This window comes from Schistocerca nitens, chromosome 3 (assembly GCF_023898315.1).
Source record: "Schistocerca nitens isolate TAMUIC-IGC-003100 chromosome 3, iqSchNite1.1, whole genome shotgun sequence".
Lineage (NCBI taxonomy): Eukaryota > Metazoa > Arthropoda > Insecta > Orthoptera > Acrididae > Schistocerca > Schistocerca nitens.
In genome coordinates, this window is record NC_064616.1 from 745,683,905 (window position 1) to 745,711,717 (window position 27,813).

Below are 27,813 nucleotides of genomic sequence, written 5' to 3' on the forward strand. Positions count from 1 at the left end.
TTTATTATGCGCAGTATGAATCGAATCTGAATTTCACAATTGGCGGCCTCCCCTTGTGAGGTGGGTCCTCGCAACGGAGTAGGTAACCATGCGTTAGCCACGTATGGCCAATGCAGAGCCAGCAGAGGACAACTGATTCCCTGCGAGAGGCCTGCATGGAAGACTTCCACACATTCATAGTCTCCGTAATGACATGCAGTTTGTTGTGCATACTGTTATGCCATTCCATCTCCCAAAGCCGGAAACCCCTGCAGTGTAAGACAGAACGCAGGTCAGCTTCAGAGATGCCTATCTCCAGAAGCGGTTTCCGCTTCGCCTGTTTGGCCAGCCTGTCAGCAAGTTCATTGCTGGGGATTCTGTGGTGTCCTGCTGTCCACACAAACACCACGGAACAGCGGGACTTCCAGGGCATAGATGGACCCCTGAATGGACGCTACCAGAGGGTGGCGAGGGTAGCACTGGTTGATAGCTTTTAGGCTGCTCAACGAGTCAATACACAGGAGAAATGACTCACCAGGGCATGAGCGGATGTACTCAAGAGCACGAGAGATAGCCGCCAGCTCTGCAGTGAAAACACCGCAGCCGACTGGCAATGAGTGCTGCTCAATATGTCCTCCATGAACATAGGCAAAGCCTACATGACCACCAGCCATTGAGCAATTGGTGTAAACCGCTTCAGAGCCCCGGAACACGTCAAGAATCGAGAGGAAGTGACAGCGGAGAGCGGTGGGGTTAACAGATTCCTTAGGGCCATGCGAAAGGTCCAGACGAAGCTGCAGCCAAGGTGTACACCATAGAGGTGTACGTGAACGGACTGCAAGTAGAGGTGGTAAAGGGAAGGACTCCAGTTCGGAGAGAAGGGAACACACACAAACCACAATCGTTAGCCCCGATCAGGGTCACTGATGCGGGAGATGGACTGCTGCGGTCACAAAAAGGAGACAGTAATTCGGATGCTCAGGGGAACTATGAATGTGTGCTAGGTAACTGGTAGCAGTTGCGCATCTGCAGTGGAGGGACACCAGCCTCCACCAGTACGCTGGTCACCAGACTCGTCCTAAAAGCTCCTGTCGCTAGTCTAACCCCACAGTGGTGCACAGGGTTGAGTAAATGCAATGGTGAAGGTGCTGCCGAACCATAAACCACACTTGCATAGTCAATTCAGGATTGGACAACGGCTCTGTACAGCTGCACCAGCGTACAGTGATCTGCACCCCAATTGGTGTTGCTGGGGCAATGGAGGGCATTGAGGTGCTGCCAGCACTTCTGCTTAAGCTGACAAAGATGAGGGAGCCAAGTCAATCGAGCATCGAAAACTGGTCCTAGGAACTGATATGTCTCCCCTGCAGTGAGTGGATCATCAATAAGGTAAAGTGCCGACAGAAGTGCATGAAACACGACTTTGCGGCTGAGAACTGGAAGCCGTGGGCTAGAGCCCATGCCTGCGCATTGTGGATGGCTCCCTGGAGGCGCTGCACAGCAACAACAGTACTGGAGCAGCAGTACGAAATGTAGAAGTCGTCTGCATACAGAGAAGGTGAGACGGAGGGCCCGACAGCTGCTGCTAGACCGTTAATGGCCACTAAAAATAGAGATAGACTCAATACAGAGCCCTGCGGGACTCCATTCTTCTGTATATGGATGGAACTATGGGAGTCACCAACTTGGACACAAAGTACGGAGTGACAGGAGGCTTTGGAAAAAAATCGGAAGTGGTCCCCAGAGACCCCACTCATACAATGTGGCAAGGATATGATGTCGCCAAGTCGTTTCGTATGCTTTACGTAAGTCAAAAAAGACGGCAATCAGGTGTTGCCGTCTGGAAAAGACTGTTCGGATGGCAGACTCGATGGACACAAGATTATCAGTGGTAGAGCGACCCTGGGACCCTGGCAGAAGCTGCCCTGACATGGAGCCAGCAAGCCACGTGACTCCAGGACCCAACCCAACCACCGACATACCATACGTTCCAGCAGCTTACAAAGAACATTGGTGAGACTGATTGGCCGAGAGCTATCCACATCAAGTGGGTTTTTACCGGGTTTGAGCACCGGAATGATGGTGCTCTCTCACCATTGCAATGGCAAGATGCCATTGCACCAGAGCCGGTTGAAGATGATGAGAAGGTGTCCCTTGTAGTCAGACGAGAGATGTATAATCATCTGGCTGTGGATGCGATTAGGCACAGGAGCTGTGTCGGGGCAATGTACAAGGGCACTAAGGAGCTCCCACTCTGTAAATGGGGCAATTTAGGATTCACTGCAATGTGTAGTCAATGAAAGGACGTTCCCTTCCAGCTGCCGTTTGAGTGTGCGAAATACTGTGAGCTGTCGTGTGTAATTTAATGACCTGGAATTGGTCTGGTGTTCCTCTAACCAATCAAGGAAAAGCTATTCAAATAATGTTTAGCCTCACCAGACTGAAGGAATTAATGCAGCTCTGGTGCATAGTTGACTTAACAATTAGTGACTAATCATCACAACTACATTATGAAATTCTAATGAGACTTATTTTAATTAACAAAAGATACTTGCCTTAATGTAATACATAGGCTGCAAGTGTCGAAGTTCTACTAATACGACAGCCAAATAGTGAATGAACAACAGTGTGTCCGTCAAACTTCCAGCATAAGATACAAGACCTCTGTATTCTACTGCCTCTCCACCTGTCAGTCCACCCTCTGTGACCTGGAAGTAATTTAAAAAAAGCATTACCATTATTACATGATAATTATGATATTGTATAGTGCAACAATTGATCAAAATAAGTAAATTTACTGAAAGTAATATAATTCACTGTACAGCATTAATGCAGAACAAGGTGTGTCAATATCTTCTTAATAAAATTAAAACCATTTCACTCTGCATTAAAATTTACGAGTTTACACATAGGGCTACTGATTATGAAGAAACAAGATTGTGCACTGGTGATAACTTTACTACCACATCTGCATCAATACTCTGCAAGTGACCTTAGGATATAGGGCAGAGGGTACTTTGTGAACCACTGGCACTTTGTCCCTTTCCAATTCAGTCGCAAATGATTTATGGGAAAACAATTGTCGGTAAGCCTCTGTATGAGCTCAAATCTTTCAGATTTTACTTTCATGGCCTTTACATGAAATATATTGGCTGACTATTCTAGGAATGTATGCTCTTGCAACTTTAACAGTAAACCACACAGTGATGGAGAATGCCTCTCTTGCAGCACCTGTCACTGGAGGTGGCTGAACATCTCTGCGATTCTTTCACGGTTACTAAATGGACCTATAATAAAACATGCTGCTCTTCTTTGGATCTTATCTAATTTTTCTTATTACGCATGACAGTCGCGAAAAGTTATATGGCTGAAAAAAACTAATGGGTAATATTTCTCCTGACTTATCTAACACTTGAGAAAAGAAATATAGTTTTCTTCTACGCTAAGATGCCATGCAATTTACTATCCCCTAGGAAACTTGTCATACTCAAACTATAAATGGAGATCTGGATGAAACCTGAAGTAGAACACTCTAAAACATTTAATGGGGCATGAAACATGTATCGAAAAGATGGATTAGACACTATAGAAGGGTGGGTGTTAATTGCAGCCAACAAAAAATTTTGTCTATTGAGGTCAACATTGAGTCTAACTGCCAAGTTTTCTGGATTTGTGTAATCTACCTAGGTAAACTCAACTTAATCATCAAACATTTTTACTGTGATTATAGGGTGCTCTCATGACTAGTGCGTGTAGCTATTCATTTGTTTTTACTGAGAGAATTTATTCTTGAAAGAGCAGGTGAGTAGTTGTTAGAATCCTACTTACACAAGGAATGAACATCATTTAGTTCTGATATGATGGAAATGAAGGAATAATGGGCAAAGTTTAAACTGACTGTAGATCGTGCTCTTGAGAAACGTGTGCCAAATAAGTGGATTGAAAATGGAAAAGACCCACGGGGAGTTAGTAACAAAATTCAGAAAATACTGTGGAAACAGAGATTGTTGCACACACTGTTCAAAAAAGAATGTGGAAATGATAACAGACAAAAGTTACAAGTTCATGCATCTACAAAAAGATCAATGCAAAAGCATACAACAATTTCCACAGCCATACCTTAGATAAAGATCTTGCTGGGAAACTTAGAAAATTCTGGTCCTATGTAAAAGCACTAGGCTGGCTGAAGGCTTCTATCCAGTGACTTATTGACCAGTCTCTGTGGCAATAAAGGACAGCAAAAAGAAAGCTGAAGTTTTAAATTTCACTCATAAGAAATCATTCACACAGGAGGATCATACAGACATATCATTGTTTGACAGCCACACAGATTCCAACACAGAAGGCAGAGTAACAGGCATTCCTGGCACTGAGAAGCAACTGAAAAAACTTGATCCAACTGGGATTATATGGTGCTCTCATGACTAGTGTGTGTAGCCATTCATTTGTTTCTTTTGTTCATTTTCAGTTGCCGGTAATTACTTATAACAACAAGATTGCCCACAGAGCAAAGAAAATTTATTTTAAAGTGTTATTAGAATTTTAAAAATATGAAAGTAGTGCAGAGACGATGGCAGACAGAGTTTGATACTGCACCACCATCACATGTGACAGTAATGAAATTACAAGACATGTTTGTGAGAGAAGGAAGTGCGTGTGATCTGAAGATGGGACAATGTGGCAGGAAGAAATCAGAAGTGGACAAAAAAGTGGTGGACGCTGCGGTACAAGCTTTCACAAGATCCTCAAAGAAGCCCATACGGCAAGCTGCGTGTGAACCAGGTTTAAGCAAATCAAGTGTTCACCACATTTTAAAACAAGTACAGTTTAAATACAACATTCCCAGGTTGCTTCACATGATGAATGAGGACAATCTGGATAGATGTCATGAATTTTGTGACTGGATCTGCAATAATGTCATTGTTTGGTCTGATGGCGTAACATTTAAATTGGATGGAACAATCGATCACCACAACTGTGTGTACTGGGCAAGACATAATTCCCAATTTATGGAAAAATTAGGTGTTAATCTTCCTGGGTTATCAGTATAGCGTGGTATGTCCGTCAGAGGACCTGTAGGCCATTCTTTTTTGAAGGAACAGTGACAGGTGTAAAGTAGCTTTCCATGTTGCGGAAACAAATTGTACCAGCTGTTCACCACTGGTACCAAGGGGAAGACTGTTGCTTTTCAACAAGATGGTGCACTGTCACATTATCACCATGCTGTGTGGCAATTCCTGTGTGAAACATTTGTTGAGACGATGAAGAGGGGTTGTGTTTCCATTCAGCTCTGCCAATCTCATACTGATACGTTTCTTACTGTGAGGAGCTCTGAATAACAGCGTCAACAACACAAAGCCACATATGCTCGATGACAGAGAGGTGATTGTGACTGCCCATGAATCCATTCCATAACACTTGTGTCAATCTGTTCTGCAGCACTGCAGATGCCATACTGCTGCTGATGGGGACATTTTGACACCTTCAACTATAAAACATCCTCCGTAATGACGTGACCATCCATGTGACTTAAATTTCACAGTTTTTGTTATTTTGTTTGAGTTATTAAAGTTCAAACAGTGTAAACTCCTTTGTGGGGCACCATGATCAAGACGTGTAAAAGAAAGGACATGCAAAATTACAGATCAGTATCCTTAACACTGATTTGTTGCAGAATTATTGAGCATATTCTAAGTTCGAATATAACACATTTCCTTGGGACAGAAAAGTTTCTGTTCACAAATCAGCTCAGATTCAGAATGTACCACTCATGCAAAACTTCACTTGCCTGATATCCAGCAAACTACGGATGAAGGACAACAGGCAGATTCCATATTCCTGGATTTCTGGAAAGCATTTGACATGGTGCCACACTGGAGACTTATAGTTCTGAGCATATGTTTCCAGATACGTACGCGACTAAGACTACTTCAGTAACGGAACACAATATGTTGACCTTTAAGGTTGGTTGGTTTGTGGGATTAAAGGGACCAGACTGCCACGGTCATCGGTCCCTGTCCTTGAAGGCAAGTGTTTATGTACGTTAATGCATATGAATAGGAAAAATGTTCCCTTTAACACCGTATTAGTGGTGTGCTACTTGATGCAGTCACATTGATTAAATATCTATGCATAACACTGCAATGTGATATGAAATGGAAGGAGCAGATAAAGTCGGTACTAGGGAAGACGAATAGTTCGCTTCAGTTTATTGGGAGGATTTTAGAAAAGTGTAGCTCATCTATACGAGAGACCGCATATAGAATGCTAGTGCGACCCATTTGTGAGTACTGCTCGAGTTTTTGGGATCCCCACCAGGTCAAATTACAGCAAGATACTGAAGCAGTTTGGAGGCGTACCGCTAGATTGTTACCGATAGGTTCGATCAGCATGCAATTACTATGGAGGCGCTTCGTTGGCATTTGCAGCTGACTGCAGAATGATTCTACTGGCACCAACATACATTTTGTGTAAGGACCACAAAGACAAGATAAGATAAATTAGGGTTTGTATAGAGGAATATAGACAGTCTTTTTGCTTCACTCTATTTAAAGGAAACGACTTGTAGTGATACAAGGTACCCTCCATCATGCACCATATGGTGGCTTGTGGAATATTCTGTGCATGTGTAGATGAATATTTTTCAGTTATACTGCCTGAAGCAGGGAAATACATGCCAGAGTGTGGCCAGTTTGTCTGACCTTTTTACAGAGACCAAACATGCAAATCATTCCTTTGGCACTAAATTTCATGAAGGCTATCTTACATATGATATAACATTATCAGAATCATTTTCAAGCAGTTACTAACATGAATACACAGCCAGAAAACCTAACTAACATAATCTAGATGTGGCCAGTACTGGTTTATGTTACTCTTTCTGTAACAGTCTTTGTTACTATTGGACATTTTCAAGTTTCGCCCTCTTATTGAGTCTGTAGTATTATTTCAATTAGTTACCACAGTTATTTACCATTTACTCTCATGTGTAACTAGAGTCATCTACCTGCAAACAGTACTCAATGACATGTACGCAGTAGTGTTTACTGATGCAAAGGCATCATGTTTCTGTATAATCACCAAAAGTGGTGTTTATGCTTCTGTAAACATCTGTGACTAACAATGAACCTAACAACACACAGCATTTGTCAATGGAAGATTGTTGAGAGTGATAACCAAGAAAAAAGGCTTAATGCCTTGAAGCAAAGGAGTCATTAGAGACTCTGCACAGAGCTAAGACGGGACAAAGATAGGGTGGGAAGACAGCCATGGCCTTTCACAAGAAAACTATTTCAGCATTTTATTAAAGTCGTGTAGGGAAATTATGGAAACTGAAGTCAGTATGGCCAGATAGGGATTTGAGCCCTGTCCCAAACACATGTATACTGTGAAATTTAAAACTTTAATGGAATACAGATGGTTCCATAAAATTTTGGGCGAACTGCCAGATGTCTGCAACTTGCTGCCATGATATTTTGGCACAGAGTCTTCTGGACATCTTCAGGTAAATAATGACAAAAATGCACTGAGATCACATATTTAAGACCCCACCAGAACATGCATCGTGTATTCACCTGAAGATAGCCAGAAGACTCTGTGCCGAAATATGACACCGCCAAGTTACACATGTCCGGCAGTTCATCCAAAATTTTACGGAACATGTATAGTGTCTTGACCATTGGGTCATGTTGCTTGCTAAGGCTAAAGTCATTCCCCCTTATCAACTGACCAAGTTCAGCAACATCTAGCAATTTACAATTTGCTAATACTATTTCAATAGCATTTTAATGTCATTAATGACAGCACATCTCCAGCAACCAAATCTGAAAGGCTAATCATCTGCTGAAAAATATCTCGCATTATGTTCAGATGCAGGAATCAAATATAACAATGACACTATAATCAGAAAAAAATCTTCTATAAATCATTCTCCGAAGCAAGATTATGGAACCCGAAACAAGATTACGGAATATAGCATGATGGTTTGGTTCATGTTACATGTTGCACTGATCATATTTATAACAAATATTCTTATTTGGAACATCCCAATTTTAGCATTTAGTGGTAAGTAACTTAAAAGGTAAAGTATATCTAAAAAGAAAGAAAGTGATGAGACTTACCAAACAAAAGCGCTGGCAGGTCGATAGACACACAAACAAACACAAACATACACACAAAATTCTAGCTTTCGCAACAAACGGTTGCTTCGTCAGGAAAGAGGGAAGGAGAGGGAAAGATGAAAGGAAGTGGGTTTTAAGGGAGAGGGTAAGGAGTCATTCCAATCCCGGGAGCGGAAAGACTTACCTTAGTCCGCATATACACAGACACAAGCAGACATTTGTAAAGGCAAAGAGTTTGGGCAGAGATGTCAGTCGAGGCGGAAGTACAGAGGCAAAGGTGATGTTGAAAGACAGGTGAGGTACGAGCGGCGGCAAATAGAAATTGGAGATTAGCGGAGATTGAGGCCTGGCGGATAGCGAGAAGAGAGGATATGCTGAAGGGCAAGTTCCCACCTCCGGAGTTCTGACAGGTTGGTGTTAGTGGGAAGTATCCAGATAACCCGGACGGTGTAACACTGTGCCAAGATGTGCTGGCCGTGCACCAAGGCATGTTTAGCCACAGGGTGATCCTCATTACCAACAAACACTGTCTGCCTGTGTCCATTCATGCGAATGGACAGTTTGTTGCTGGTCATTCCCACATAGAAGGCTTCACAGTGTAGGCAGGTCAGTTGGTAAATCACGTGGGTGCTTTCACACGTGGCTCTGCCTTTGATCGTGTACACCTTCCGGGTTACAGGACTGGAGTAGGTGGTGGTGGGAGGGTGCATGGGACAGGTTTTACACCGGGGGCCGTTACAAGGGTAGGAGCCAGAGGGTAGGGAAGGTGGTTTGGGGATTTCATAGGGATGAACTAAGAGGTTACGAAGGTTAGGTGGACGGCGGAAAGACACTCTAGGTGGAGTGGGGAGGATTTCATGAAGGATGGATCTCATTTCAGGGCAGGATTTGAGGAAGTCGTATCCCTGCTGGAGAGCCACATCCAGAATCTGATCCAGTCCCAGAAAGTATCCTGTCACAAGTGGGGCACTTTTGGGGTTCTTCTGTGGAAGGTTCCGGGTTTGAGAGGATGAGGAAGTGGCTCTGGTTATTTGCTTCTGTACCAGGTCGGGAGGGTAGTTACGGGATGCGAAAGCTGTTTTCAGGTTGTTGGTGTAATGGTTCAAGGATTCCGGACTCGAGCAGATTCGTTTGCCACGAAGACCTAGGCTGTAGGGAAGGGACCGTTTGATGTGGAATGGGTGGCAGCTGTCATAATGGAGGTACTGTTGCTTGTTGGTGGGTTTGATGTGGACGGACGTGTGAAGCTGGCCATTGGACAGGTGGAGATCAACGTCAAGGAAAGTGGCATGGGATTTAGAGTAGGACCAGGTGAATCTGATGGAACCAAAGGAGTTGAGGTTGGAGAGGAAATTCTGGAGTTCTTCTTCACTGTGAGTCCAGATCATGAAAATGTCATCAATAAATCTGTACCAAACTTTGGGTTGGCAGGCCTGGGTAACCAAGAAGGCTTCCTCTAAGCGACCCATGAATAGGTTGGCGTACGAGGGGGCCATCCTGGTACCCATGGCTGTTCCCTTTAATTGTTGGTATGTCTGGCCTTCAAAAGTGAAGAAGTTGTGGGTCAGGATGAAGCTTGCTAAGGTGATGAGGAAAGAGGTTTTAGGTAGGGTGGCAGGTGATCGGCGTGAAAGGAAGTGCTCCATCGCAGCGAGGCCCTGGACATGCAGAATATTTGTGTATAAGGAAGTGGCATCAATGGTTACAAGGATAGTTTCCAGGGGTAACAGACTGGGTAGGGATTCCAGGCGTTCGAGAAAGTGGTTGGTGTCTTTGATGAAGGATGGGAGACTGCATGTGATGGGTTGAAGGTGTTGATCTACGTAGGCAGAGATGCGTTCTGTGGGGGCTTGGTAAGAACGCATCTCTGCCTACGTAGATCAACACCTTCAACCCATCACATGCAGTCTCCCATCCTTCATCAATTTCTATTTGCCGCCGCTCGTACCTCACCTGTCTTTCAACATCACCTTTGCCTCTGTACTTCCGCCTCGACTGACATCTCTGCCCAAACTCTTTGCCTTTACAAATGTCTGCTTGTGTCTGTGTATATGCGGATGGATATGTGCGTGTGTGCGAGTGTACACCCGTCCTTTTTTCCCCCTAAGGTAAGTCTTTCCGCTCCCGGGATTGGAATGACTCCTTACCCTCTCCCTTAAAACCCACTTCCTTTCATCTTTCCCTCTCCTTCCCTCTTTCCTGACGAAGCAACCGTTTGTTGCGAAAGTTAGAATTTTGTGTGTATGTTTGTGTTTGTTTGTGTGTCTATCGACCTGCCAGCGCTTTTGTTTGGTAAGTCTCATCACTTTCTTTCTTTTTAGATATATTTTTTCCACGTGGAATGTTTCCCTCTGTTATATTCATATCATTAAAAGGTAAAGTGTTTTACATAAGTTGCAGATTGCTAAGAATAGATACATACCACTTGCAAAAAGGAAACAATTAACTACTGAAGGCAACAGCAATATATCAATTCAAAGATCATTAATACAAAAATTATTTTGATGTCTTTTTCCAGTTTTGGAGTTATTTACCTGCACAACATAAAACAGCCAGTAAGCAAACGTGCAAATTAACACTAGTCCATTGACTGCTGCCCGCAGCAGGAATATTCTAGGCATAGTAGCTCTGGGTGGTCGCCTGAGGAAGAGTGCCCATGCACCGACAGCCAGTATCACTAACTTGAAAGCAAGAGCTAGAAGCAAACCCTTGCATTCAGTGCCACATGCCAGTGTTGACTGCTGGTGACTAGGCAGAAGTGGCATCGGTAACAACCCTGGCAGTCGTGGTAATACCTGAATCCACAAAGAACAGAGGCATTTACAAAGCAGCTTTGTTATAAAATAGAACAATGGAATACTTTTCTGCCTTTTGTGTACCTGCATACCTTCTCTGTGAGATATAGTCTATGTCTGATTCTCATTTAATAGTTTCTTTTAAATGATTTGTAAATGCATTGTGATATTAATAGTTTGGCATCTGAATAATTTCCAACTACTGCTAAACATTAAAAAAAAAAATTTTACACAAGCTATTGCACATTTATTCCCAAAATAGCACTACATTTCCTAAGCAACAAGTTACATCAACATTTGGAGTCCACACACAGACAGAGGGGATATATATATAAGCATTGCCAACTTCTTTTTTATAATCTACTTGTGGACAGAATGTGGAAACTGAAGAATCTCCCCCCCCCCCCTCTCCTTTTTCCCCTATTTATTACACTTGTTTATGCATACTGTCTTACATTTTATTTAGAAACACAAGTAACAATAATGACCCTATCATAATATCTTTGGTTAAAACTAACACTAATTACACTTCCAACAATTTTTCCCCACTGTGAATGATCTAATGATTCTATTTGGATATTATGTGTTTATGAATTGGCAGTGGGGAATTTATCAAAGAGTACACAGCAGCCAAGAAATATAACACAAACTGAACACTGTTACCTACAGTATTTTGGATCTAGAAACAGCTGTGCTGTGCAGGAATGTTGCCAGTGAAAACTGTACTGGTCCCTACAGTGGAATTGTTCAGTCACCAAAAAGGTGAACTAAATACTTTCCATAGTTCTATAACAAATTGAATTAATATAGTTCACTGAGTTTTTGTTTCACTCCAGTGCCCTCACGAAAACTGAAATGACCTGTGCCTCGTCATGAGAGGCAATCCATTGCTTTAAATTACCTCCAAATTAACAGCTGCTAGGAAAAGAGACCATTCTGTTGTGTAACCTGTAATCTGCATATTTACAACATGCATTCAATCACATCCAGTTACCATTAAATATCTTTTTCCATATTCTTCACCTGTGTCCATACAGTGAGCAAAAGAATGGGCTGTGGTAGAGTTCTCCTTTGTGAAACAATTCATAATTTTTGCCTTCACTTTATTTCACAGTACCAGTATTCTCAGTAGGTAATCAAGGAGATTATTTCAACAAGTTAACTGACTCTCACAGGGCTGAAACTTATTCAGATCTTCAACATTTTGAGAGATGTGACTGTTTTGAAAACCATCCCCTCCCATCTCCGCTCTGTGTGTTTGTTATAACTAAATTTTGCATTTATTTCTCAGTGGTGGTAGCAATTTTCTTGAATCAGTGATTCAGCTTTTAATAACTCCTTACTACAGTTATTAAACCAAGGCTGATCTTTCCCCTTCCAAAGTATTATTTATTTAACTTATTCATCGATTTGGTGGGTAGAGTAAATCAACTTTGACAATGCTTCTTCGTGTTTTGATTTCTTTGTTCCCAGATTTCCTTAATCCTTTGAGTGTGTCATTCCTATGCTACCTGTGTCCACTTAATACCATTTACCAATCTCTTTCTTTCCTGTTGTGTTGCTTCTCTAGAAAATATTCAGTTATTTAATATGATCATTCTAACTCCAGAGTTTTTCATATTTTTGTCAGTTTCAGTTAATCATGTGATTTTTTAAATTTCCAGCTGCGTAATAAGTTGAAGGCCTGCTTGGTTAGTCTGCTACTAGCCATTCGGTATTTGTGTGTCCATAAAACAGTAGTTTTCTTTTTCTCATTACATTAGTTAAAGTTTACATTTTCAAATAGAGTCTTCTCTTGCTTCACAATTTGTATTCAGCATTACTACTACTTTTAGTTCCCCGTATTTTCCTTAGAATTCTTCTTTCCAATTTTTCAAGATCCTCATATCTTGCTAGTTTAAGGGTTTCTGATGCATATACTGTTTTGTACCTTACCACTGTTTGCGTTTTGACTGTGTGTTCCACGACTAAGATTTTTTGTTATACGTGTTTGTCACATGAAATGCTCTTCCCATGGATGCACTATATTTTGTATTGCTCATTATATCTATTGTCCTACATATTTAAAATAATTTATTTCTCTATATTGTGCCATTACAAATTTCAAATTTTTACAAACATCACTGACACTTGTCATGAACTATGGTTTTTTTTTTTTCAAATGATATTTTAGTCCTATTTCAGCTGTTTATTTCCATAGCTCTGTAATTTGTTCTTTGGCACAACCCAGCAAGTCAGTAATTAAATCCACATCGACTGCAAAAGCTAGATAATCTTTATTTTTTTTATTTCTGCCTAGTTGTTCATCCTTAATATTGATGGATTACCTACCTCCATTCTTTAAATACCTTATCAAACACACAGTTGAAACATAGGGGGTGACACACCACCTGTTTGTCTTAAAAGTATTTCAGTGTGTTTTTATAGTACACCCACAAACTTTACTTTTGGCATTGTGTTTGTTAAAGTTCCTTTAATTATTTCTGTGGTTTTATTATTGATCCCAAATTCTTTTACAATGTTTAGCGCATTTCTGTCTGATTTACAGGCATTTTTAAAATCTGCAAAAGTTATATTTCAAGTTTCTGATTTTTCTCATTTCTGTATTTTTTTATTTAATATTTGTTTTGTGCAAGACCCTGCCTTCCGAAATTCTGCTTGATATTCTCCTAGTTCAGAGTTAAGTATCCTTTCAGCTTTCCTCGAAAGTGCAATGGACGAGATTTCTTTATTTACACGTCAAGTTCCGTAGGACCAAATTGAGGAGCAAATCTCCAAGCTCATGGACGTGTCAGTACAAGAAATTACAACATAAAAGTAATAACAGACAAAAATAAATGTTTATGAACCCGAAAAAAGCCAGTTCACATGTTTAAGTAAATGCAATCAACAATACAATAAGATTTTAAAAAATGCAGCAACCAGTCACAGAAACATAATTCACCCATCCCGCTGCAAACCGACCTCAACCGACACCAGCCACCATCGGCACATCCTCCCAAATGACACATGCCACAAGTAGAAGCACTGTCCTTGGCAGATGTCTATCATGATAGAAATCTGCCAAGGACAGCACACCCACCCACGGTATGCATCGGCTAGAAAAATGCACCGACGACAACCGATACCAGTCGAAACTGACCTGCAACAACACAAACAAATCACGGTTCCGTGACTGGCTGCCACATTCCTTATAATTTTATATTTTATATTCCATGGTTGCTGCACAGAAAGGGAACCTTATGGAGCCCAACACTCAAAATACAATAAGAATCAGCTTAATTTTTCAAGGAACTCCTTGACAGAATAGAAGGAGTGACCCATGAGGAAACTCTTCAGTAAGGATTTGAAAGTGCATGGATTACTGCTAAGATTTTTGAATCTGAGTGGTAACTTACTGAAAATGGATGCAGCAGTATACTGCACACCTTTCCGCACAAGAGTTAAGGAAGTCCAATCCAAATGTAGGTTTGATTTCTGCTGAGTATTAACCAAGTGAAAGCTGCTTACTCTTGAGAATAAGCTAATAATGTTAACAAGAAATGACAGTAAGGAATATATATATTGAGAGGCCAATGTCAAAATACCCAGACTCAAAAACAGGGGACTAAAAAAGGTTCATGAACTTACACCACTTATTGCCTGAAACGAACATTTCTGAGCCAAAAATATCCTTACAGCTTTCTATCTACCTGAACAGCTAAAAATTTGAACTGTTCAGTTTCACTAATCATATGCCCATTCTGTGAAATTAAAATGTCAGGTTTTGTTGAATTCTGTGTTAGAAACTGTAAAAACTGAGTCTTACTGTGATTTAGCATTAGTTTATTTTCTACAAGCCATGAACTTCTGTCATGAACTGCACTATTTGAAACAGAGCCAATGTTGCACACAACATTCTTTACTACCAAGCTAGTGTCATCAGCAAACAGAAATATTTTAGAGCTACCCGTAATACTAGAGGGCATGTAATTTATATAAATAAGGAAAAAAGGTGGCCCCAACACTGATCCCTGGGGCACCCCCCGCTTGACAGTACCCTGCTCAGACCCCACACCACAGCCGTTATCAACATGGTGAATAATGACTTTTGCTGCCTGTTGCCAGAGTAAGATGTGAACCAATTGTGAGCTGCTCCCTGTATTACATAATGGTCCAACTTCTGGAGCAATATTTTGTGATCAATACAATCAAATGCCTTAGTTCAATCAAAAAATATGCCTAGCATTCGAAACCTTTTGTTGAGACCATCCAGTACCTCACAGAGAAAAGAGAATATAGCATTTTCAGTTGTTAGACGACTTCCAAAGCCGAACTGTACATCTGATAGCAAATCATGTGATATAAAATGATCAATCATCATTATATACCAGCCATTTCAATAACTTTTGCAAACACTGATGGCATAGAAATAGGTATAAAATTATCTACATTATCCCTTTTTATAAAGTGGCTTTACTACAGAGTACTTAATTGCTCAGGAAACTGACCATTCCTAAACAAAAAATTACAAATATGGCTAAATACAGGGATAAAGTGTGCAGCGCAGTACTTTAATATTCTGCTAGACACTCCATAATATCCATGAGAGTCCTTAGTCTTCAGTGATTTAATTATTGACTCAATCTCCCTCTTGTCTGTATCGTAGAGGAGTATTTCAGCCATCAATCTCGGAAAGGCATTTGCCAAGAAAGTTATACGATTTCCTGTAGAAACTAAATTTTTATTTAATTCACCAACAACACTCAGAAAATGATTGTTAGATACTGTACGTATACCTGATTTATCAGTAACAAATATTTTTAATGCAGACTGACTTTATATCATCGGCCTTGTGCTGCTGACCAGACACTTCCTTCACAACAGACCATATGGTTTTAATTTTATCCTGTGAATTAGCTATTCTATTTGCATACCACATACTCTTTACCTTCCTAACAACATTTTTAAGCACTTTACAATACTGTTTGTAATTGACTACTGTAGCTTGATCGTGACTACTTCTAACATTTTGATAAAATTTCTGCATTGTTCTACAAAATATCCTTATCCCACTAGTCAGCCACCCGGGCTCCCTATTACTGCTAGTACCCCCTTTAGAATGTTCTAATGGGAAGCAACTCTCAAAGAGCATGAGAAATGTGTTAATGAAAGCATTATATTTGTCTTCTATGTTACCAGCACTATAAACATCCTGCCACTCTTGTTCCTTGGCAAGGTTTAAAAAACTCTCTATTGCTGTTGTATTAACTTTCCTACATAGTTTGTAATTAAATATGACACTGGTTTGAGTACAAAAGCCTTTTAGTGTTTAAATTTGTGCATCATGGTCTGAAAGGCCATTCACACTTTTACTAACAGAATAACCATCTAGTAATGAAGAATGAATAACAATATTGTCACATCACTGGAAAGAGGGAGATTCCCCGACAATTGTTAGGATATGTTTTCTTTTCCTTTTTGTGAGTGGATGTATTAATGCAAAGGTCAATTCTGCTTGAATGCTGTTTGCTCTCCAGATTTAAGTAATGATTTCTAGTTGTTGTTGTCTTCAGTCCAGAGACTGGTTTGATGCAGCTCTCCATGCTACTCTATCCTGCGCAAGATTCTTCATCTCCCAGTACCTACTGTAACCTACATCCTTCTGAATCTGTTTAGTGTATTCATCTCTTGGTCTCCCTCTATGATTTTTACCCTCCACACTGCCATCCAATAGTAAACTGCTGATCCCCTGATGCCTCAGAATATGCCCTACCAACCGATCCCTTCTTCTAGTCAAGGTGTGCCACAAATTTCTCTTCTCTCCAATTCTATTCAACACGTCCTCATTAGTTATGTGATCTACCCATCTAATCTTCAGCATTCTTCTGTAGCACCACATTTCGAAAGCTTCTATTCTCTTCCTGTCCAAACTATTTATCGTCCATGTTTCACTTCCATACATGGCTACACCCCATACAAATACTTTCAGAAACGAATTCCTGACACTGAAATCTATACTCGACGTTAACAAATTTCTCTTCTTCAGAAACACTTTCCTTGCCATTGCCAGTCTACATTTTATATCCTCTCTACTTCGGCCACATCAGTTATTTTGCTCCCCAAATAGCAAAACTCCTTTACTACTTTAAGTGACTCATTTCCTAATCTAATTCCCTCAGCATCGCCCGATTTAATTCGACTACATTCCATTATCCTCGTTTTGCTTTTGTTGATGTTCATCTTATACTCTCCTTTCAAGACACTGTCCATTACGTTGGAGTGCTCTTCCAAGTCCTTTGCTGTCTCTGACAGAATTACAATGTCATCGGCGAACCTCAAAGTTTTTATTTCTTCTCCATGGATTTTAATGCCTACTCCGAATTTTTCTTTTGTTTCCTTTACTGCTTGCTCAATATACAGATTGAATAGCATTTGGGAGAGGCTACAACCCTGTCTCACTCCCTTCCCAACCACTGCTTCCCTTTTATGTCCCTAGACTCTTATAACCACCATCTGCTTTCTGTACAAACTGTAAATAGCCTTTCGCTCCCTTTATTTTACCCCTGCCACCTTCAGAATTTGAAAGAGAGTATTCCAGTCAATATTGTCAAAAGCTTTCTCTAAGTCTACAAATGCTAGAAACGTAGGTTTGCCTTTCCTTAATATATTTTCTAAAGTAAGTCATAGGGTCAGTATTGCCTCACGTGTTCCAACATTTCTACAGAATCCAAACTGATCTTCTCCAAGGTCGGCTTCGACCAGTTTTTCCATTCATCTGTAAAGAATTCGTGTTAGTATTTTGCAGCAGTGACTTATTAAACTGATAGTTCGGTAATTTTCACATCTGTCAACACCTCCTTTCTTTGGGATTGGAGTTATTATATTATTCTTGAAGTGTGAGGGTATTTCACCTGTCTCATACATCTTGCTCACCAGATCATAGAGTTTTGTTACGCCTGACTCTCCCAAGGCTGTCAGTAGTTCTAATGGAATGTTGTCTACTCCCGGGGCCTTGTTTCGACTTAGGTCTTTCAGTGCTCTGTCAAACTCTTCACATAGTACCATATCTCCTATTTCATGTTCATCTACATTCTCTTCCATTTCTATAATATTGTCCTCAAGAACATCGCCCTTGTATAGACCCTCTATATACTCCTTCCATCTTTCTGCTTTCCCTTCTTTGCTTAGAATTGGGTTTCCATCTGAGCTCTTGATATTCATGCAAGTGGTTCTCTTTTTCCAAAGGTCTCTTTAATTTTCCTGTAGGCAGTATCTATCTTACTCCTAGTGATATGTGCCTCTACATCCTTACATTTGTCCTCTAGCCATCCCTGCTTAGCTATTTTGCACTTCCTGTCGATCTCATTTTTCAGACGTTTGTATTCCTCTTTACCTGCTTCATTTTCTGCATTTTTATATTTTTTACCTTTTATCAATTAAATTCAATGTATCTTCTGTTATCCAAGGATTTCTACTAGCCCTCGTCTTTTTACCTCCTTGATCCTCTGCTACCTTCACTATTTCATCTCTCAAAGCTAACCATTCTTCTTCTGCTGTATTTCTTTCCCTCATTCATGTCTATCGTTCCCTAATGCTCTTCCTGAAGCTCTCTACAACCTCTGGTTCTTTCAGTTTATCCCGGTCCCATCTCCTCAATTTCCCACTTTTTGCAGTTTCTTCAGTTTTAATCTACAGTTCATAACCAATAGATTGTGGTCAGAGTCCACATCTGCCCGTGGAAATGTCTTACAATTTAAAACCTGGTTCCTAAATCTCTGTCTTACCGTTATATAATCTATCTGACACCTTCCAGTATCTCCAGGCTTCTTCCATGTATACAATCTTCTTTTACGATTCTTGAACCAAGTGTTAGCTATGATTAAGTTATTCTCTGTGCAAAATTCTACCAGGCGGCTTCCTCTTTCATTCCCCCCCCCCTCCCTCCCCCCCCCCCCCCAATCCATATTCACCTACTACATTTCCTTCCCTCCCCTTTCCTATATCGAATTCCAGTCACCCATGACTATTAAATTTTTGTCTCCCTTCACTATCTGAATAATTTCTTTTATCTCATAATACATTTCATCACTCTCTTCATCATCTGCGGAGCTAGTTGGCATATAAACTTTTACCACTGTGGTAGGCGTGGGCTTCGTATCTATCTTGGCCACAATAATGTGTTCACTAGGCTGTTTGTAGTAGCTTACCCACATTCCTATTTTCCTATTCATTATTAAACCTACTCCTGCATTACCCCTATTTGATTTTGTATTTATAACCCTGTATTCACCTGACCAGAAGTCCTGTTCCTCCTGCCACCGAACTTCACTAATTTCCACTATATCTAATTTTAACCTATCCATTTTCCTTTTTAAATTTTCTAACCTACCTGCCCGATTAAGGGATCTGACATTCCACGCTCCGATCCGTAGAATGCCAGTTTTCTTTCTCCTGATAATGACGCCCTTCTGAGTAGTCCCCACCTGGAGATCCAAATGGGGGACTATTTTACCTCCAGAATATTATACCCAAGAGGATGCCATCATCATTTAACCATAGAGTAAAGCTGCATGCCCTCAGGAAAAATTACGACTGTAATTTCCCCTTGCTTTCAGCCATTCGCAGTACCAGTACGGCAAGGCCGTTTTGGTTAGTGTTACAAGGCCAGATCAGTCAATCATCCAGATTGTTGCCCCTGCAACTACTGAAAAGGCTGTTGCCCCTCTTCGGGAACCATATGTTTGTTTGGCCTCTCAACAGGTAACCCTCCGTTGTGGTGGCACCTACGGTACGGCTATCTGTATCGCTGAGGCACGCAAGCCTCCCCATCAATGGGAAGGTCCATGGTTCATGGGGTGGGCGATTTCTAGTTAAACACATAATAAAGTAGTCACTAGAGTGTTTCCATAATTCAGCAACTATATTGTCTTCTCCAGATACTTTGTTATTTTTAAGTTGTTTTATGATTTAATTTGTTGTTTGTGGCTTCGGAACTAGTTGTATTTGGATTACATTATCAAAATTAAATTCTTCTTTGTTAGACCCCAGCTGTTGTTATATGTACTTTACGTACTTGTCTATATAGTATACATATCAAATTAGGGAATGAACTCTGGAATCACACACTTTCATTTGTAAAGTTGGGTGTTGTTGCTAGGTATATAGGTAACTGTTTCTTGTGGTCTCTCTTTAGCAAAACCAGATTGTTCAATTATGATAATTACTGATGTTTTGAAAGCATTAAAGTGGATTGTACCTTCAACTTCTTGAGGCAAGATGTTTAAGCCCATTTATGGCCACAACCATTATTATCCTTAGAAGTTGGTTGCCCAACAAAAGGTTTGAGACAGTTTCATATATTCAGTATGACTCTGCAACGATTTCCATTTCTGCCATCAGGGAAAAAAAAAAAAAAAAAAAAAAAAAAAAAAAAAAAAAAAAAAAAAAAAAAACCACCCACACATGTATCTACGATTCAGTTGTTCAAACATTGAAACTACACCCAGTGATCTGAATAATACTTCTCTTTAATAAAGTGAACCAAAAAACCAAGGGACAACGTCTTTTTTGTCTCACCAGATTTCATTTAGCGTAGTTCAGGTTCAGATATATTTGTTACTGATTTTTTCCCTTCTATATTCTTCACTATCATCCTGTGATCCCAAGCTACTACTCTCAGCAAATGAAACTGTGAGATGGCAACATACAAGCTGCATAGAAAAACACTAGATTTTAATAAAGCAAAGGAGCAAATTGGGTTTAGAAAAAGGTATAGCACATTGGACATCTTACTAGTTGGGAATGAACTTATACAATGTAGCAACGAGTGTGAATTACTGTGGTGTCTGGTATTTATAGATTTTGAGAGAGCTGTACACTCAGTGTCAACAAAACCCGAACTAACACCTTTAATATCCCTGTTAAACATTCAAATGGACGTAGAAGTTAATACAGTTGTGAAGGCTCCACAAGAGCATAAAACATGACCACACCACTGGGTCTGCCAGCATCATGCCACACAGGAAGACTTACTGGTCACCAGACAGCATTTAAAGATCGCTGTACACCTTGCAGAGCAAAGGCAGTGCTCCAGTTTTAATAAAAATAATTAAAAAAACATAAAGAAGCAAAATCTTTGTTGTGACAGCTCATATCTTTGACTTTCAAGAACCGCAAAAGACATGTGGTGTGCTATGACACCATATGGTGAATTTGACAGTTGTGTTACGCAGTTAGTAGATTCTGTGTGGCTGGTTTAGACAAAACTTTGGTATGTTACTGGAGATATGTGGCACCAGATGTCTATTTACAGGTCACGCAATTAGTGTAAGTGATAGGCTAGTGGTTTGTGGGTGCAGAGCTGTCACCCGATGGTGTTCCAGACGTATTTCATCGGGTCCACATCACGCAAATCTGGTGGTCGAGACATCAACATGAGTTCACAATCATGCTCCTCAGTCCTCCGTAGCTTAATTTTGACCATGTGACATCCAGTTATTCTGCTTGAAAATGCCATTATCATCATCAGGGAAGCATCAAGTATGAAGGTGGTCTACAATAACGTTCATGTAGTCTGTATCTATCACGGTCCCTTTGATTACTGCCACAGGTTCCATGGAAGCACAGGTCAATGTACCTCACAACATAACACCTTCCCACCAACCTGTGTACAAAGAATGCTACATGTTTCAAGCAGCTGTTCGCCTGGATTATGGTGTATCCAGATACGGCCATCGACTTGGTGTAACAAGAGATTCATACAACCAGGACACAAGTTTTCATTGATTTATGCTCCAATCTCCATGATCATACATCCATTGCACTTATAACTGATGATATCATTCGGTCAGCACGGAAACATGTAGGTAGTCATCTGCTGCAGTGCTCCATATTCAACAATGAGTACTCAACACAGTACTCTTGAAACACTTGTGCATGTACCAGCATTGTACTCTTGTCAGATCTGCCACAGACTGCCTGACGCCTATCCTGCTTTACAGTATGAACAAGCCTGTGACCGCCATGTCCTGTGATGAGGAATCGACATCCAACACCTTGTCATCCTCCAACTGTTTTCTATTGATGCTCACAACAGTGGCATGCAAACAGTCATTTCCGAGGTGCTCATTGCCAGGCACCAGCCATAACAATCTACCTCTTGTCAAAGTCACTTATGTCAGTGCATTTCCCCACTTGAGGTAGTATCATCAACATAACAATTCCCATTCATCTCTGCTCTGCTTATACATACTTTCCTTACTGCATCATGTGCCTGTAGCACCATTAACAACATTACACAGCATTCAATGTAACAGTGTATTGTCTCATCTGTGTAGGTCTTCCTTATTTTAAAAAAAAAAAAGAAAAAAAAAAAAAAGAAGAAGAAGTTATTATCTAACCTAATAATACGAACCAAGTGTGACAGTAGGTACATTACACCACAAAGACATCAGTAGTAAAGGTAAAAAGAGTAGTAGCAGTAGTAGTAGTAGGGTGGTAATAGTAGTACAGTTAACAATATACCAAATCATTGCTGGGATAGTTACTCTGTCTCACAGTAAAAATGAATACATACCACCATTGCAGGGGGACTGAGGAAAGCTGCTACACACACAAATCCAGTAAGGGCAGATCCCAAATACCGATGACACATGAAACTGAAGCCTGTGTCAGGTTCTCCATTCCACTGGCTCACAGCCATTTCCTCTGCATCTGACTGCTCAGAAGTGTTGCCTGTCAAGGCAGTAGTGTTTTCGCCCCAGTTGTCATCCTATATGAAAATACATAATTTAAAAATGTAGTGTAATCACAATATTTCTAGTGCAGTCACAATTAATTCTTAGGCCTTCGCACAATATAGCACCACATCATACACTCACATTACAATAAATAAAAAAGAACAATGACTATATTCAGTGCCACTCTCAGACACCATTAATAACATTGTTACAAACCAGAGAATAATTGATTATATGTAGCATTTGTATGACAAACTGCGAGAAACACACAGCACGAAGAACGGAAGAATGACAAAATTGTGTTGATGTTGAAAGGTGGCTAGTAGTGGTTCTATAGCCCCTACATATCATAAAAAAAATGGAATGAGAATGAATATCTCATTCTGCAACTGAGTCTACAGTCTTGTCAAACTGGCAGATTAAAACTGTGTGCTGCACCGACCTGAATGAAGGCCCTCGCCTTTTGAGAAAGTATCTAAGAAATTTCCATGTGACTAGGAGACACCCCGCCATTTCCTTTCAAGTGTATGTGTTTCTGTCACATCCTTTCTCAAAGTATATGGATCATTTTATTTGTAGAGAGAATTGTTACTGCTGTGCACCTAGGCATGCTATGAGACTGGCTTACATTCTAATTATTTGAAGATAGTGATGACTTCATGTTGCAACATGACGACACTTCGACTGACTTTCATACATATGGTTGTAGTCATCTTAAATATTAATTTCCAGAATTTTTCATTGGCCATGCATATAAACATGCTGTCATCTTACTCAAAGTTCTCCACAATCATTTGACCTAGCTTTATGTGATTTTTCTTTTTTTATGATATGTCAGAGACTGTTGTCATGACTTCACGATACATGATAGCTGTGGTGAAGGATTGTGAATAAGCTGCTAAGAATGCCAACATGTTGGGGTGAGTAATTTTTTGTCATTTCTTAGTGCTTATCCAATGCTCAGTGCCTTGGCTATTTGACAATATTTTTGGCACATTTATCAGTCTCTTATGCTTCTCGAGGAAAATTTTTTGACTGCCCAGTCTTCTGGAAAGGAAATGGTCAATATTAATTATCTTGATGACGAAGATTAGCACAGAGTCCGCAAAAAACTCAGCGACATTCTCTTTACAAACTATGTTTCCGTTGAAACTTCCTGGCAGATTAAAACTGTGTGCCCGACCGAGACTCGAACTCGGGACCTTTGCCTTTCGCGGGCAAGTGCTCTACCATCTGAGCTACTGAAGCACGACTCACGCCCGGTCCTCACAGCTTTACTTCTGCCAGTATCTCGTCTCCTACCTCCCAAACCTTACAGAAGCTCTCCTGCGAGGTTCACAGGTTGTGAATCAGCTTGGTTTTAGAAAGCATCACTCATGCAAAACTCAGGTTGCCGTTTTCTCACATTATATTCTATGAACCATGGATGAAGGGCAACAGGCAGATTCCATATTTCTAGATTACCGTAAAGTGTCCGACACAGTGCCCCGTTGGTGGCTATTAAAGAATGTACAAGTACATGTAGTAGGTTCACAGGTATGTGAGTGGCTGGAAGACTACTTAAGTTATAGAACACAGTATGTTGTCCTCTACAGCAAGTGTTCTTGAGAGAATGTTATTGTCAGAAGAGTCTCAGGGAAGTGTGATAGGAGTGCTATTATTCTCTATATATGTAAATGGTCTGGTGGACAGGGTGGGCAGCAATTTGTGGTTGTTTGCTGATGATGCTGTGGTGTGTGGTAAGGTGTCGAAACTGAGTGACTGTAGGAGGATACAAGATGACTTGAACAAAAATTTCTAGTTGGGGAGATGAATAGGATCAAAACCAATGTTTCCATATGCAGTACACAAAATTAAGGTCATTTGTCTCCTATCTTCTCTTGAATATTTTCTCAAGCAAGATTTGCAGTCGAGGTGTGTCAATTGGTGGAAAGTTACTCAGTTTCAATTTATCATAATAAATTATTTCTGAACTGAAAATTTAATTTGACGTGCTTTTTGATGCTGTCTCATTATTAGTTGGCATATAGCCACAGACAATAAACACATTTACTTTAGTCTTTGAAGTCAGAAGTTATCCACACAGATTGCTACACTTGAGACACAATTAGATGTTAATTATGTGCTTTCATACACTTTGTCCTTCTTCAGCTTAGCTCTCAGTTGTCATATCATTCAATATCTATCTCCTTTACTAATTTTATAAACATGTGTTGTTTCTGAATCATAAGGTTATAAATACGCCCCTAAAAATATTTTCCAGAACTAATGGATAACAAGCATTTCAGAAATAGCAGGAACTATTTCTAGTCTTTCCTCACTGATAATTTTCCCATTCGTTGTCATTCTTATGCTAGTAACGAAGTTTCACACTCTGTTTTCTTTGGTGTAATTTTATTTCTCATCTTGGTATATGCCTCTCACATACATCCTTTCACTCCAGATGGATGCCTTAGTTTTCTTGATGGTAGTCTGTACTTTCTGCATATGGCCATAATCACCACCATCAGTCATTTGATATCCACTGCTAGATAAAGGCTTCGAGACTTTCCGCAGATTATGGTCTTCAGCTACATAAAAGGCATTATCCGCATCACTTAAAGCGCAGGGTGGGGGTGGGGGGGATGGGGGTGGTGTTACCTTCATAGTCTTGGATGTTATCGAATTTAGCATACGTTAAAATTCAGGAGTAAGTAAGAAACACACATTTTTTTGTTTGCTCCCAAGAAATTCCTACCCCGAGATACAGGCCTGCAAAGATGACACTGTGAACACCAGTCTGAAAATGTGAATTCCGGATTTTTTTTTTAAATGCTGTATCTCTGTAACAGTTCTAGATATTTTGTTAGTTTTTTTATTATTTGAAAGAAAATTGCTTTATAATTACAATGGTATCCTCCGTTTGGACATATTTGTCAAAGTTCTTGTCGCCTTTTGAATTTTTTTTATAATTTACAGAAAAAAGGTTTTTTCCAAAAATGCCAATCCACAATAATTAGATTTTTTTTTCCCATGTAGTACTATATTCTCCGTAAAGGAGAGCTTCCACTTTTCAGTTGGACAGGTTTTATTTTTAAAAAAAATCCTCTTTTTTTTTAAGGGTAATGTATGTCTTCACTGAAGTTGTTTCTTACTAATTTCTTTGTTCAAATGGTTCAAATGGCTCTGAGCACTATGGGACTCAACATCTTAGGTCATAAGTCCCCTAGAACTTAGAACTACTTAAACCTAACCAACCTAAGGACATCACACACACCCATGCCCGAGGCAGGATTCAAACCTGCGACCGTAGCAGTCCCGCGGTTCCGGACTGCAGCGCCAGAACCGCACGGCCACCGCGGCCGGCAATTTCTTTGTTACAATGTTTATTTCTATTGTCTTTGTTGCAGTTATTTCTCTTCACTTTCATGTTGCAGTTATTTCTCTTCACTTTCATGTTGCAGTTATTTCTTTTTGTTGTAGTTCCTTGCCAGTTTCTCTGTCATGGTTGTTCATTGTAGGTTTCTGTATTGTAGTTGTTCAGTGCTAATTTGTTTACTGAAGAGGCTTCTAAGAAATCTGAGACCATCCAGTGAGTTCTTTTTTCGTGAGGAATTTGTCAATTGACACAGTTGCAGTGCGTTTTGTGAAAAGGACTGTTTGAAATGTCTTCCGATTGGGGCCACCGGAGAGAGAAGTGTGCCAACTATTTGCATATCCATAAAAGAGTGATATATACAAAAAAAATAAAAAAAATAAAAAAAACAGACTTTGTTCAGGTTGGGAATAAGTGTTCTCATTTGAGGACTCTGTTTCAAAGTGAAGATGTTTCCAGTAATGACTTTTAGTGTTTGAAATGTTTTGAAAGAATAACTATAGTATCTGAACAGGGTGCAGACTCCCATGGTGCAGATGCTGCAAATTTTGCATCGATAGACGAAGAAATAAATACCCTGAATCAGTCAACTACAGGGTAGGTGCTAGTCCAGTTAAGAAACCGTGGTCAGTGAAGTCGAGTCATAAGCTCTATGCATCAAGACAGCACAGGGGAAAATACTAAAGTTATGAATGAATATACTATAACACAACTGACCACACTCTTCAAAGTAGAAATTCCATCTTCAGAAGAAAATGAACCAAAGCATTCTTGCACCTCTTGCCAGGAATTTTCCACAAACATCAATTGAGGTGTTTAATATTGTGCATCCTACAGTGAAAATGTGCAAGTTTTAACTATTATTCCAGAGACATTTTCAAAGAAAACAATAGTATCAACGTACGTGGTAGAAAAATCAAGTAATGTGATTGTAAAAGGAGTCTTTGGAAGACCAGGTCCCTATTATGGTGATACTGTAGAAGCAGCTCAAATTCAAATACTGTAGTCATACTCGCAAAATTAAAGAAACTCTTGCAATTTATAAGAGCAACTATACAACTTCACATATTGTAAGATCAAAATTTTATGCACTACAACCCAAGTGGGTAGTTCCACATCCACCTAGAGATGTCTATATTTATGTGTGTATTGTGCAAATTTTGAACTTTGTGTGATAACTCTGGAGAAATTACTGGAGCACATGACATGTGACATCTTGGTTGGGCATGTGAAGTCATCAGTAGTCTGTGACGTAAAGCGAGAGACTTGTTTGTATCAAGAATGTGGTGACTGCCCTGGACAGGGAGGACTGTCTTGACAGACAACTTGGCCTGGAAGATGTAGCAGAAAACTCTGCAGAAATTACATATGCAACATGGGAGGTAAATAAACTAATTAAGAAAACTGTTGCCTTTGACAGTTTCATTGATGAACTTGGCAGATGGTCAGTGAAAGCAGTAACACGCCAGCATCTGAAGGAATTGCAAGAACAAGACATTGCATAAGTGAAAGGGTCTTTATAAGCTGAAGAATTATGTTTAGTGCTTCACTGTGATTTTTCTGAGAACCAGTCTGTAATTCTCCCACAAGAAGTACAAGGGTATCGTTGGAGTAATGACCAGGTTTCAATGTTTACAGCAGTGACATATTTTCAGGACAAGACTACAATTATTGCAGTTTCAACTGCAAACAAGGGCAGAGAAGATGATCACTATTTCTGATGGTGCTCCTAGTCATTTTAAAAATCATTACCAGCTGTATGAATTGAGTAAGTCGCTTGTACCAACTGATTGGGTATAAAGTGCTACTGGTCACGGGAAGTGGCACTGTGATGGTGTAGGAGG

At 40.1% G+C, this 27,813-nt stretch overlaps 1 protein-coding gene across 1 annotated transcript in view; it reads right to left on the bottom strand.

Annotated features, from left to right (window-relative positions):
* LOC126248728 (vang-like protein 2-B) overlaps positions 1-27,813 on the bottom strand; it is an 84,024-nt gene that overhangs the window by 48,908 nt on the left and 7,303 nt on the right. Inside the window, exons 3-5 of the mRNA XM_049950045.1 lie at positions 22,452-22,646; positions 10,634-10,894; positions 2,535-2,687 (exon numbers count right to left, since the gene is read on the bottom strand). Of these exons, the coding sequence (XP_049806002.1) occupies positions 2,535-2,687; positions 10,634-10,894; positions 22,452-22,646 (609 nt within the window). The remainder of the gene's footprint in view (positions 1-2,534; positions 2,688-10,633; positions 10,895-22,451; positions 22,647-27,813) is intronic.